Source organism: Peromyscus leucopus, chromosome 7 (assembly GCF_004664715.2).
Source record: "Peromyscus leucopus breed LL Stock chromosome 7, UCI_PerLeu_2.1, whole genome shotgun sequence".
NCBI classification, from domain to species: Eukaryota; Metazoa; Chordata; class Mammalia; order Rodentia; family Cricetidae; genus Peromyscus; species Peromyscus leucopus.
In genome coordinates, this window is record NC_051069.1 from 17,550,868 (window position 1) to 17,564,998 (window position 14,131).

The 14,131-nt window shown below is 39.4% G+C and overlaps 1 protein-coding gene across 1 annotated transcript in view; it reads left to right on the forward strand.

The window, feature by feature from the left end:
- Positions 1 to 14,131, forward strand: part of Etfa (electron transfer flavoprotein subunit alpha) — a 61,887-nt gene that overhangs the window by 11,446 nt on the left and 36,310 nt on the right. Inside the window, exons 4-8 of the mRNA XM_028865016.2 lie at positions 23 to 105; positions 6,242 to 6,341; positions 8,666 to 8,776; positions 9,367 to 9,468; positions 11,266 to 11,334. Coding sequence (XP_028720849.1) covers positions 23 to 105; positions 6,242 to 6,341; positions 8,666 to 8,776; positions 9,367 to 9,468; positions 11,266 to 11,334 — 465 coding nt within the window. The remainder of the gene's footprint in view (positions 1 to 22; positions 106 to 6,241; positions 6,342 to 8,665; positions 8,777 to 9,366; positions 9,469 to 11,265; positions 11,335 to 14,131) is intronic.

Below are 14,131 nucleotides of genomic sequence, written 5' to 3' on the forward strand. Positions count from 1 at the left end.
ACCAAATGTGTTTAATTCTCAGAGGAACTGACACCATTGATTTTGGAAACTCAGAAGCAGTTCAATTATACACACATCTGTGCTGGAGCATCTGCTTTTGGAAAGGTGAGAAGTAGAGTCTGACCTCACTGAACAGTATAGATTTCTCTGGGCCAGAAATGTAATAGACTTTGTTTAGATAGCCAGTCCTGACTTGGTCATATCTAGGGGAGTGCTAACATTTACATTTATTCTTTCAAGATTTTATCCAATTTTCTGTTAAAATGTCATTTCCAGATCTTTAAATTTTGTCACAGAGTTAACTCTTCTTTCAGAATTTTGTCATAATTTATTAAACCTGTCACTTCTAGGTTTTCTAATTTGGCCCGGATAATGCTATTGTTCAGTCGAATTCTGTGTATTTGTGTGTGGACAATTGTGTTTAGTTACTCATGTTAAGAGATGATTTACTTGGATGTCTGAAGGACACAATGGAAAATCTAAGTCTGTCTACCCTAGGGATTTGGGAAGGGCTGTGTTATGGTTAGGGATATCCTTAAAGATGGCTATAATCTGATCATATGCAATGTGATAAAACACCCTGACAAAAGTAACTTTAAGGGAGAAAAAGCTTATTCAACTTAAAATTCCAGGGTACAGTCCATCATGACAGGGCGACACAGTGGCAGGAACTTGAGACAACTGTTTCACATCTGCATCCACAGTCAAGAGCAGAGAGAGGGATGGATACATGCTTACTTGTGTTTAACCCTTCTCTTATACAGTTCAAGAACCAAACCCAGGGGATGGGTGTTGCCCATAGTGGGCTGGGTCTTCCTACATCAATTAATGTAATCATGGATGATCCCTTCCCAGGTGATTTTAAATTGTGTCAAGTTAACAATTAGAAATAATCATCACAAATGAGTAATGCTGATCTATATCAAGGTAATATGGGGGGAAGGACAAAGGGAGGGGTATACTTTAGAGGGGAGTGTTGGCCTATATGAATGGGGCCCCAGGAGTTTAATCCCCCACTAGTTCCCTTTTATTCTTTTTGTTTTCATTAAAAAAAAAATGTTTATACGTGTTTTGCCTGCATGTATGTCTGTGTACACCTTGTGGGTGTAGTGTTCATAAAGGCCAGAAGAGGGTATCAGATTCCCTAGGACTGGAGTTACAGACACTTGTGATGGTTTGAATAAGAATGGCCCCTATAGATTCATATATTGGTCCTCAGTTGGTGGAACTGTTTGGGAAGGATTAGGAGGTGTGGCTCTGATGAAGGAGATGTGTCACTGGGGGTGAGCTTTGAGGATTTAGAAAATCGCACCATTCCCAGTTAGTGTTCTCTGCTGTGTGCTTGTGGAGGGAGATGTGAGCTCTCAGTTCCTGCTCCAGCACCTTGCTGGCCAGCCTGTTGCCATGATAGTCATCGACTCCAACCTTTTGGAACCATGAATCTCAAATCAAATGCTTTTTAAATAAGTTGCCTTCATGGTGTTTTGTCATGGCAATAGAAAAGTAACCAAGGCAATTGTAAAGTGCCATATGAGTGCTGGGAATTGAATCTGGGCCCTCTGGAAGAGCAGCCAGTGCTCACCTATAATTTCAGTTACCTAGGAGGTGGAGGCAGTAGGATTCCAAGTTCAGTGCTCACCTAGGAAACTTAGCAAGACTTTGTCTTAAAAATAAAAAGTAAGGGAGGGCTAGGGAGATGGTTCGGTTCAGCAGGTAAGAGCACTTGTTGCTTTGCAAGAATGAGGGCCTGAGTTCAAGTCCCCAGCACCTGTATAAGGGCATGGCTGCATGTGCCTGTAACTCCAACACTGGAAGCTAGTTACAGGAGGATACTGTAGCTGGCTGAGTACTCAGCCTAGCCCAGATAGTCAGTTTCTGGTTAGTGAGAAATCTTACCTCAAGGCAGTAAGATGGAGACCTAGAGAGGAAGGTTCTGCTTTGGCCACCTCGTGTATGCACACAGATGTGTATGCATTTGAGCACTATGTGCATGTGCCCCCCTCATACACACACGAGGCTGATTTGTAGATAGAAACCTTGACTACTCACTCACATGTGCAAGGCACTAGGTTCAATCCTCAGTACAGGAAAATTAGCTGTACACAAATAACTCTTAATAAAAATTTAGATATAATATAGTAGTATAAAGAACAAGGATATAAGTCCCTCCTTCGTATTTTTAACTTAACTCTTCCTATTTCAGGAGTATACCTTAGTGATGACTTCTTTTCTTTTTTTTTTAAGATTTATTTATTTATTGTGTATACAAAAGAGGGTGACAGATCTCATTACAGATGGTTGTGAGCCACCATGTGGGTGCTGGGAATTGAACTCAGGTCCTCTGGAAGAGCAGTCAGTGCTCTTAACCTCTGAGCCATCTCTCCAGCCCGTGATGACCTCTTTATATTGGTCTTTAAATTGTGCATGTATGTACATATTTTTATTGATTTGTTACTAGGCGTTTTTGCTTGATAGTGTCTTGAAAATATTAGCTCACAATGCATCTGTCTCTCTGGTTGCATAACATTCCATATTAGTCAAGGCCAGCAGGTTGTTTTCAGTCACTTGCTGCAAGGAAAACATCCTTGCACATACATATTTGTATACCTTTGCTGGCATATCTTTAGAATAGTTCTAGAAGTAAAATAGGTGAGTTTGAAGACTTTGTTTTAAACATTTTTGATAGATACTGTTAAATTGCCAATACATGGTATTATAAATTTTAACACCACCCTCCTCTAAATTGATGGAAGAGTCTTTGTGGACCATATTGTCTCTGAGAGTGTTGTTTCTGTTTTGGGTGATTTAATCTTGAGTTTAGTTGGTGAGAGTTCACCTGCGAGACTATGAGCCCAGGAAACAGTGTTTGTTGTGTTTTAGTTTCCAAGTTCCCTGACCTTGACGCCTCTATTGTGAAAGATGAGAGCTTGACAGTAAGAGCCACCGAAGAGATGCTGGTGCTGTAACCTACAAATGCATATGAAATGAGGACAAGTCCATAGGAGGGATTCCATAGGGAGACTCTAAGTAGATCTGGGATAAACCTTCTGTCACTGTGGGAAAAATAACAAAAACCTGAGCAAAATAAGGAAGAATGTATTTTGGTTCATGGTTTCAATCACTGCAACCTGTCACTTTGGCCCTGTGGTGAGTTAGGAGGTCATGGCTCATGATAGAATTACATGAGAAAACATAATTGCTAACCTCACAGTAGCCAGGAAGCAGAGAGAGGGGAAAGGGAGGAAGAAGGGAGTGAGCATTTCAGTATCTCCTTTGAGGTTCATTCCCAACTGTCTTGCCCTAGGTCTTAATCTCCTAAAGGTTCTGTCATCTAGCAGCTAGCAACCAAGCTTTCAACACATGGCTTTGGGGTGACATCTAAGTTCTTATCAAAATATTCAACCTCCTTCACCATAAGGAAAATGCAAATTAAAACCCGAGAATACAGTCAGGTGTGGTGGTGCATGCCTTTAATCCCAGCACTTAGTAGGCAGAAGCAGGTGGATCTTTGTGAGTTTGAGGCCAGCCTGGTCTACAAAGTAAGTTCCATGACAGCTAGGGCTGTACAGAGAAACCCTGTCTGGGAAAACCACAAAAACAAACAAAACAAAACAAAAAAACCTTGAGATTCCACTTCCATCTTCATGAGGGTGGCCATCATCAAGAAAATAAAGAACAGAGAATGCTGGTGAGGATGTAGGGAAAGAGGAGCCTTTATTTACTGCTGGTGGAAGTTTAAACTAGTGCAGCCATTATAGAAATCAGATTTCTCAAAGAATTAAAAATAGAACTATCATATGACCCAGCTGTACCACTCCTGGACTTATACCCAAAGAGCCCTATATCCTACCACAGAGGTACTTGCACATCTTACTGTTGTATTATTCACAATAGCAAGGAAATAGACGTCCATCAACATGTAAATGGATACAGAAAATGTGGTAACATACAGCTGTAAAAAAAAATTAAAATTTCAGGAAAAGGAAGTTCTTAAATTGAGATGACCCAGACTCAGAAAAACAGATACAGCATACTCTCTCTGGCATGCAGTTCCTAGCTTTGTGTGTGTGTGTGTGTGTGTGTGTGTGTGCGCGCGCGCGCGCACACACACATATCTATGGGTATAGGTCATGATAGTAGAGAAGGGACCACAAGAGGAAAGATAGGAAGTTTGGGAGGGCTGTAGAAATCATCGGGGTGAAAGTGGAAAGGAAACCCCTGGGGGTGGAAGGGTAGTGGAAATGGGGATGCAGGAAGAGTGGGAGAGGAAGATTCACAAAAGAAGAAAATTAACATTGGTACTGTTCAGTACTTTTAATAGTCAAGACCAGCGTTCTTTATTCGTGGTTGAAAGAGGATTACTGTCTAGTGCAGATATGACAAAATCAAAATTAGAATCTTTGCTTTCAGAAACTCTAGCAGTCGTGAAGTCGATTCTGTCAGTACTTATAGTTATTCTATATGAAGTCACTGAGTAGAAACAGGACAGGAACATAAGAGAAATAGAAGGCACAGCTCCCTACCTTCAGGGTTCTTAGAACCCTAGTTAGGGGTCATTCAGGATGTGTGTTAAAAAATGATTTTACTACAGAAATCCATGCTAGTCACAGCTGATGCGATGTAATTATGTGTGCATGTGGGAGAGCGTACAGAATGAGGGGTAATGACGAGGTAGTTTGGAAGACTCTTTACAGAATAGAGAGGGTTTGTTGTGTTTTTGTGAAAGCATGGCTGCCAGCAGCTTGTCTGACACCAGTGTCTGTAGAAGTCAGCATTTCTGTTGGTGTGATAAAAAGCAGTGCTTCACTTTTAAAATTACTTATATCATCTAAAAGAACCTTAGTCCAGAAAACATGGAAATTCAGTCTTCACAAAGTGACTGTCTTCTGCTTTAGAGCCCTAGAGTCCTAGTAGAATTTTAACTACGCGTGGAGGTTCCCTTTCCCCTCGTCATAAAATGTGATAACTGAAACCCAAGGAGATTTTGACCTGCTTAAGGATGCAGGCTACAGAGAGCAAAGTTTTACATGTATTTACTTTAAATGGTTATGTTGTAGAATATTATTTTAAGGTGTGTTACTTTTGTCTATGTTGCATTTGTCTAACTCTGTGAAGCTGTGTTACTGTGCCTGTCTAAAACACCTGATGGTCTAAAAAAGAACCGAACGGCGAATAACAAGGCAGGAGAGAGAAATAGGCAGGGCTGGCAGGCAGAGAATATATATAGTAGGAGAAATCGAGAGGAGGGATCAGGGAATGAGAGAGAAGGAGGAGGACTTCAGGGGCCAGCCACACAGCTACACAGCAAGCTATGGAGTACGAGTAAGATTTGCAGAAGTAAGGGAATGGGAAAAGCCCAGAGGCAAAAGGTAGATGGGATAATTTAAAGCTAAGGAAAGCAACCAGCCAAATTAAAACTGGACATTCATAATTAAGAATAAGCCTCCATGTGTGATTTATTTGGGAGCTGGATGGCAGGCCCCCAAAAAGAGACAAACGCAAACAACATTGTTATGAGCCTGTGTCAGCAAGAGCATGCGTGCTTGTTTCTGCTGCTCATTTCATGTGTTACACACAGGCTGCTGTGCTTGATTTATTAATGCAACATGAGCTTGACAAAGGTTGAAATGTCTGCTGAACTTTTTTCTTTCATGTCTTATAGTAAATATATAAAATTCTTTTCCAGTATTTTACTCTTCTAATTTTTTTTCTCTTTCTCTTGTTTAAATTCAGGGATCCATAACTGTCACACTTTGTACTTAATGTTTATTAGGGCAGTAGATCTCATAATTTATCAAATTGAATCAGCTTCTTATTACTGTAAATCTTCTATAACTCTTAACATAGAGTAATGGTGGGCACTTAATTTTAAAGACACCTCAAAAGCTGGGCTTGATGTCCCATGTCCAAAGACACATGAAGTATAAAATACTTGAATTTGAATTAAAATTTATGCAGCAGATCACTTCCCTTTAAAGGAGTTTAGAAGATAACCTTTTTTTTTTTTTTTTTTTTTTTTTTTTTGAGACAGGGTTTCTCTGTGTAGCTTTGCGACTTTCCCTGAACTCACTTGGTAGCCCAGGCTGGCCTCGAACTCACAGAGATACGCCTGGCTCTGCCTCCCGAGTGCTGGGATTAAAGGCGTGCACCGCCGCCGCCGCCACCGCCACCACCTGGCCATTGTTGATTGTTATATTAATCAGCTTGCACTCATTTAGCTCACTACTTCTTTTTCTTTTAGAACCTTTTGCCCAGAGTAGCAGCCAAACTTGATGTTGCCCCAGTTTCTGACATCATTGAGATCAAGTCACCTGATACATTTGTAAGAACTATCTATGCAGGTAAGTTCCAAGGAAGATAATTAATCAACATGCTACTTTTTTAAAGTATGCAATCTTAAAAATAGATTTGGAAACAAACCATGTGATTAAATGAATCATCTTGAATGTTTCTGAGAAATGCTTTAGTTCAGAATTGCTACTATACCATGACATGGCATTCCATCTGATTTATCCTGTGCTCAGTGCTTTTATACTGGCCTTTGAGTTTATGGAGTAAGATCTTTCCCCCCAGTGGTTAGTAGTTAAGTTTGCCACCATATATATATATATATATATATATATATATATATATATATATATATATATATACATATATATGTATTTTTAAATTAAGATGTATTTACATCACTTCTCCCCTCCAATCCCTACTGTGTCATTCCTCTTTACTCTCAAATTGACAGTATGTTGTAGTGGGTAGCTGTGATATTGGTTATAATATTAAGACAATTCCACGTAGTTAAAAGGGAAGTTTATTTTGTGGGGTAACTTACAAGTGAAGGGATAGGTTACAGGGTTTGGGAAAGGTGTAGCGCAGTCCGGCGGTGTTTCTGGAGAACTCTGCTCGATCTGCCTCCACCATCCAGGGTCCAGGAACCAAGAGAGCTCCCCCATCTGGATCTCAGGTCTTTAGGGGTCCTCTCTTGGCTCCGCCTACAAGTTACTGAAGCTTCAAAGGGGATGGTATTTCCAGGTCAAAGGCTACCCACTACAGTACGTTTTTCTTTATTATTGTTACACATATATGCATAAATATATAAATACAACCTGCTGAGTCTGTTTCGTTTGCTTGTGTGTATATGATTTCTGGCTGGCTACTTTGCATTGGATAGCCAATTGTATTGGATAACCAATTAAAGGGTCCATCCCTGGGAGAGACTAATTAGTTGCCTGTAGTTCTTTCTCCTTGCCACATTAGCATGTCTATTGCTATTGTCATTGTTCAGTTCTTGTTTATGTTGAAAGTAGTACCTGGAAAGGCAAAATCTTTTAAAAATAGTATTCTCGGTCTTCACTTTCCAGTTCCATGTGCACTAACAATTCCTTTCAGCATCTCTTTCATTGATTGATCTCTAATGGGGCTGGAGAAGGAGTTAATTTCTTTGTTACTGCCTTTGTTCTGGTTAAAGTTGTGTGTTTCAGTGCAACTGGTTGATTCTTTTTTTTTTTTTTTTTTTTTTTGTTTGTTTGTTTTTGTTTTTTGAGACAGGGTTTCTCTGTGTAGCTTTGTGCCTTTCCTGGAACTCACTTGGTAGCCCAGGCTGGCCTCGAACTCACAGAGATCCGCCTGCCTCTGCCTCCCGAGTGCTGGGATTAAAGGCGTGCGCCACCACCGCCCGGCACAACTGGTTGATTCTTAAATCAGACCTGTACTCTTGAGTATTATTCAAGGGGAAGTATTTGTTCATGGTGTCAGTCACTCCTAACGTGATGGCTTGTCTACATGAAATGTCTCTAATACTTTTAAAGTTTTGGTTCCTCATATTATCTTCTTTGGCATGAATAGCAGTTACATTTGTATTAAGGTAGAGCAGCTTGTAGATGTAACCAACCGTCTTATTAAATAAGAAACACAGAACCAATGCAAAGAAGAAAGCCAAGAGATCAGAGCTAATAGCCTTACCCGCCTGCTGCAGCTAGCCTCTTAAGCCAAGAGACCTCTCCGAAAGAGAGCTACTTCCTGTCTGTTTGTCTTTATATAGACTTTCTGTCCTGCCTTCTCATTGGTTGTAAACCCAATCACGTGACTGCCTCGTCACTGCCTGTCTGTACAGACCTCCAGACACACATTGGAGCATGTGTCTCCAATGCTGGCTGTATCCTTGAACACACAGAGATCTACCTAGCTCTGTCTACCAAGTGCTGGGATTAAAGGTGTGCGCCACGACCGCCCAGCTCTGCTATGGCTTGCTATTAGCTCTGACCTCCAAGCAACTTTATTTATTAACATACAAATAAAATCACATTTCAGTACAAATAAAATATCACCATAGCAGCTCATATTTTTAGATTACTGATTGAGTTGTTTTGGGAGAAAGAAATATCATTCCTACTCGCTGCAGAGGAGGTGTGCATTCCTACTCTGGCCACCAGTGTGAGTTTGTTGATTCCAGGCATGTCAGTACCTCTCTTGCTTTAAAAGACATTCAGAGTTGTACAGAGGGTCCCTGGTGAAGTTCTTCACTTTTTGCTCCTCTCTTCCTGTATTAGCAGGTAGGAAACAACTGGTCCATGATTATTTTTTTGCCTCATCTTCATAAAGTTAATTTTGAGTCTGAGAGGAATACTTTTGCTCTTCCTTCTTCATAATAAAATTTGTGTTTCAGGAAATGCATTATGTACAGTGAAGTGTGATGAGAAAGTGAAGGTGTTTTCTGTCCGAGGAACTTCTTTTGAGGCTGCAGCAGCAAGTGGAGGTAGTGCCGGTTCAGAAAAGGGTAAGTGTTCAGTTCAGCCTGGTGATAGGTTGGCCTTTGTTTCTTCAGTCTGCAGATTATATTAGAATCAGAGACAGCCTCACATTAATTTCTAGTGCAGAGTACAAATTCAACTGACTCATATTCCAAGGTTATATAAATAATTACAACTTATGCCTGTTTCACAGCCTCTTGGTACAAGGATAATCACTTCGGTAGATTGAGAGTAGGAGAGAGGATCAATTAAGATTAATCTGTTACGTTTGTGTCAGGAGTTTTCTACTTTCATTATTTGAGTGATTCAGTACAATAACAGAATGTAATAACAGTAAAAATAGGGGTTACATTTAAGATGCCTGGCATCTTATTTGAACACTAGAGAGAATGATTATTCTGGTTTTTACAGATGAACTTAGGAGTAATAAATGACTTCCCAAAAGAATCTTGTCCTCTTAAACCTTTATAATTAAAGAAAATGAAATTGGGAACATGAAAATGAGTGAACTTGAATTTCCTAGAATTGGGTGTTTGTATGTTTGTCTTAAAAATAATTATTACCATATTACTTGAAGTCATTCTCATTTTTTAATTTTATTTATCAATGTGTGCAGCACCAAGTTCCTCACCAGTGGGAATATCAGAGTGGCTTGACCAGAAATTGACAAAAAGTGACCGGCCGGAACTAACTGGTGCCAAAGTGGTGGTATCTGGTGGTGAGTGCAATCATGACTTAAAAGATAACAGAAGCTGTACACTGCAGACTTCATTAAAAAAACAAAAGGTTTTATTTAGTTTTCGGTGGTGCTGGGGATGGAACCCAGGGTCTTGCACTGCGGAGCTGAATCTGTAGTCTGGAGCATAGGGTTTCTGTTTTGTTTTGATTTTTCTTTCTTTTTTTTAATTGTAGTTTTTTTAAATTTATTTTTATTTTATGTCCATTAGTGTTTTGCCATGGGTTTCAGGTCCCCTGGGACTGGAATTACAGACAGTTTTGAGCTGCCATATGGGTGCTGGGAATTGAACCTGGGTCCTCTGGAAGAGCAGTCAGTGCTCTTATCACTGAACCATCTCTCCAGCCCCTTAATATTTCTTTCCAAAGTCAGAAGTTAGTAAGTTATAAATATCAGTCATATTTTACCAGGAATATGGAATTAGGACCATAATACAGGATTTGGGCTTCCTGTCACACATCTGTCGATGGCATCTGGGAGCAGGGCACAAATCTCAGTGCACACCTCTGCCACATGGTGTTTTTGTTTTTCAGACTTCTGGGTGTTTTTCTTTGGCATTTGATTGGCTTCTGAATTGTGGAAAAAGTAGTTGGAATCTCTAAGTTGTCTATAAATCCCCTGCTTCATTCTACTTTCAAGGGCTTTCAGGGTTATATAGGTCTCTGAAGATGATAATTGGGAAGCCCTTCACAGTTAATGTCAGGGCCTGAATGTGGCGTAAGACTTACCTTTTTTTGTTCTTTTTTGTTTTTGTTTTTTTCTTTCTTCAAGACAGGGTTTCTCTGTGTAGTTTTGGTGCCTGTCCTGGATCTCACTCCATAGACCAGGCTGGCCTCAAACTCACAGAGATCCTCCTGGCTCTGCCTCCCGAGTGCTGGGATTAAAGGCTTGCACCACCACCACCCAGCAGGCTTAACTCTTTTTGTGTATTAAGCTCCTTTATAGTTTGTTGACTGACTTTTTGAGAAAATAAGGATTGATGTGATTTTAAAATCTTTCCAAAATAAACATTAAACAAAATAGTTAATGTTCCCAATGGCTATCTATTGCTCAAGTGGTATTCGGAGGAAATAATTTAATATTTTGCAAAGATGTTTATCTTGTTTATTGGTTTGTATATTCAGGAAATATTAGTCCATATCTGTTCTATGATGGGCCTGACGCATTTTCATTTCCTGGAGAAATAAAAACAAAAAGTAGAATATGTTTGCTCTTATGGAGTTTGAAATCTAGCAGGAAGTTCCATTCAGTCATGCAGGGACTATTTACCAAGTTCTAGTAAGAGTTTTCTTTTTCTTTTTCTTTTTCTTTCTTTTTTTTTTTTTTTTTTTTTTTTTGGTTTTTCGAGACAGGGTTTCTCTGTATAGCTTTGAGCCTTTCCTGAACTCACTTGGTAGCCCAGGTTGGCCCCGAACTCACAGAGATCCGCCTGGCTCTGCTTCCGGACTGCTGGGATTAAAGGCGTGCACCACCACTGCCCGGCTAAGAGTTTTCTAATACCACAGATATAGCAGTGACCTAGAGAACTGTGGATCTTGCATATTGGACTTAAGTGTTTCTGTTATAGTGGAGAAATGGCAAACATCACAGTGTTCTTTATGTAGTTAATTAACTTCAATGCTGCATGCTTCATAGATGTCAAAAAAGGCTTTGTAGAGGAGGTGGTATGCTTAATGTGGCAGTGTGTAATATGGGCATTCAGCTGGGCATATAAAATGGCAAACATTTCATAGAGTGCAGCCTGTATATACCTAATTTTATTTTTTCTCTTTTAATGAGGTCGGGGCTTGAAGAGTGGAGAGAACTTTAAGCTACTGTACGACCTGGCAGATCAACTGCATGCTGCAGGTAAAGACATCTTCCTTTGTAGCGTGATGTTCTCTTTTTGCTGGAAATATTTTTCATTATTTCATTTATATATTTATATTTTGCTTTCTTTTTTTTCAGCTTTTCTTTCGTTTATTTATTAACTCAGCTTTTTTGTTTAACTTTATTATCATTTATCAATTATACAAAATAACATTTGGTTGTGGCATTTCTATTCATGTGCGTAGCATACTTAGGTCATATTTAACCTGATTATTTATTTCTTTTCTGCCTTCTTCTTTTCCTCTTTCTCTTTCCATGTAGTTTCCTTTCTACTTCCATGTCTTTGTTTTTTCAATCTAGATTCTACATGAGAGAAAATATAAGATACTTGCTTTTCTGTGTCTGACTTACTTTGCTTTACATGATTTCCAGTTTTGACCATTATTTCATTCTTTCTGCAATGGTTTTCTTAGTCCTCCAATAAGTGCTGAAACATCTCCGTAAAGGGAGGTATCCTAGTCATTTTTAAAGAGTGTGTGTGGCAGTTTTACATTTGCCAAATGTTGGGAATCTCTATAGTTTTGATTTTTAAAGTACTGAAATGCCAACCTCACAGCCTACTTCAGATTTCCTACCGGTTGTTTTCCAGCCTCCTCACATGCTCTGATCCTGTATGACTTTCATATACAAGTACTAAGTAAATGCACTTTTCTTGATTCTGAGAAAGAACTGGAAAAAATGATAAATTTAAGAACAAAAACATGGGAGCAGAAATGACTGCATCTTATCAACATAGTAAATTGGAAGGACTGGGCCAGGCGTTGGTGGCGCACGCCTTTAATCCCAGCACTCGGGAGGCAGAGCCAGGCGGATCTCTGTGAGTTCGAGGCCAGCCTGGGCTACCAAGTGAGCTCCAGGAAAGGCGCAAAGCTACACAGAGAAACCCTGTCTCGAAAAAAAAAAAACCAAAAAAAAAAAAAAAAAAAAAAAAAAAAAAAAAAAATTGGAAGGACTGAAGAAAGAATCTGTGAGCTTGAGGATATGCTACAGACATGGTTAACACTAAAAAGCAAAGAGCAAAAGAGCTAGAAAACAACAATAAAATATCCAGTACCTAGGGCACGCCTCTAAAAAATACAAGTAACGTGATGTAAAGTAAAAAGTAACTACAACTGAGGAATAGTGGGTGTCATGTGGAGGTGGGAGGAAAGAACAGGAGTGGCTGATACAGTGAAGCCTGGGAAGTGCTCCACATTCACATCACACACAAGCAAAGATCCAGGAAGCTCAGAAAACACCAAATGTGTTTGTGAAATTTGCAAGCTGGAACAAGTCAAAGATGAAGATAAAAATCCTAAAAGAAACCATAGTGGAGAAAACAAAAAGGTCATACCGTAGCAAAGATAAATACATTCCAGGGGCTAGAGAGATGGCTCAGTGGTTAAGAGCACCCACTCCTCTTCTGGAGGACCCGGATTCAATTCCCAGCATCTATATGGCAGTCAACAACTGTCTGTAACTCCAAGATCTGATACCCTCACACAGACATACATGCAGGCAAAACAAATAAATGCGGGGGGGGGGGGGAGGAATACATTCCACCTTTCTTCAGAAGCCGTGTGAGTGAGATGAGAATGGGATAAGAATCTTCAAGTGTTGAGAGGAAAACTGCAACAACATAGAATTCTGTACCCATGGAATTACCATTTAGAAGTAAAGAGGAAATAGAAAACTCTCAGAAACAAATCTGTTAGAGATTTACCTTGCAAGAAATGCTAAAGGGGAGGGAGGGGAAACTGGTTGGTATGTAAAATAAATGAAAAAAAAATGTTAATTAAATTTAAAAAAAGGAAATGATAAAGAATTCTTAAGAAAGGAAGAACTGCTGGGGTCAAAAGAGTAAAGAAGAGACTCAAAAGGCATGAATAAATAAAAATGCTTTTCTTATTCTTAATCTAACAAATAATAGTGTAGTCAAAATAACAGTGGTGTGGTCAGTTACTTATGTATGTGTGAACATTTGTATTTGCTCATGGGTAGGTGAAATGAGTGACAGTACTACCAGGGAGCAGCAGGAATTGGATTATGGGGTTATCCTACAATGTATGCCTACCCTGAAGGGGTACAGTGTTATTTAAAAGTGGAATTAGAGTAGGTGTCAATTGCAAACTCCAGCAGTCACTACAAAAAAGAAAAAAAAGGTAAGGAAAGAGATAAGACAAATTATATAAAATTAGTTAAAAAACACAGAAAGTGTAAAAGATAAAAATAATAACAAAGAAAAGGGGCAACAAATAATTTAGATACCAATCAATCCAAGATTGTCAGTAATCATTGTGAAAGTCAGTGATCTAAATGCACCAATTAAGAGATTGTCAGAGTAGATGGAAAACCAAGACTTACTTATTTCTTGTCTACAAGAAACTCACTTTAAATATAGAAGTACACTAGCAGGCCAACACAAACTACCTCAATGGGGAAAGAAGGGGAAAAAGTAAAGTTGGAGGAGAAGGTGTGGGAGGTTTGAGAGGGTCTTAAGGGTGAGTTGAGGGGGGATGATTATGTTCAAAATACATTGAGTGAAATTCTGATCGTAGTGACACTCGCCTTTAATCCCAGCACTCAGGAGGCAGAGGCAGGTAGTTCTCTGTGAGTTCAAGGCCAGCCTGGTGTACAGAGTGAGTTCCAGGACAGCCAAGACTACAAAGAGAAACCTTGTCTTGAAAAAGCAAAAAAAAAAAAAAAAAAAAAAAAACAAAAAATTAAGACTGTGCCAGCTTAATAGCAAAGAAAGTTATCAGGGATGAGGGAGGCATTACATAATATTTAAAGAGTC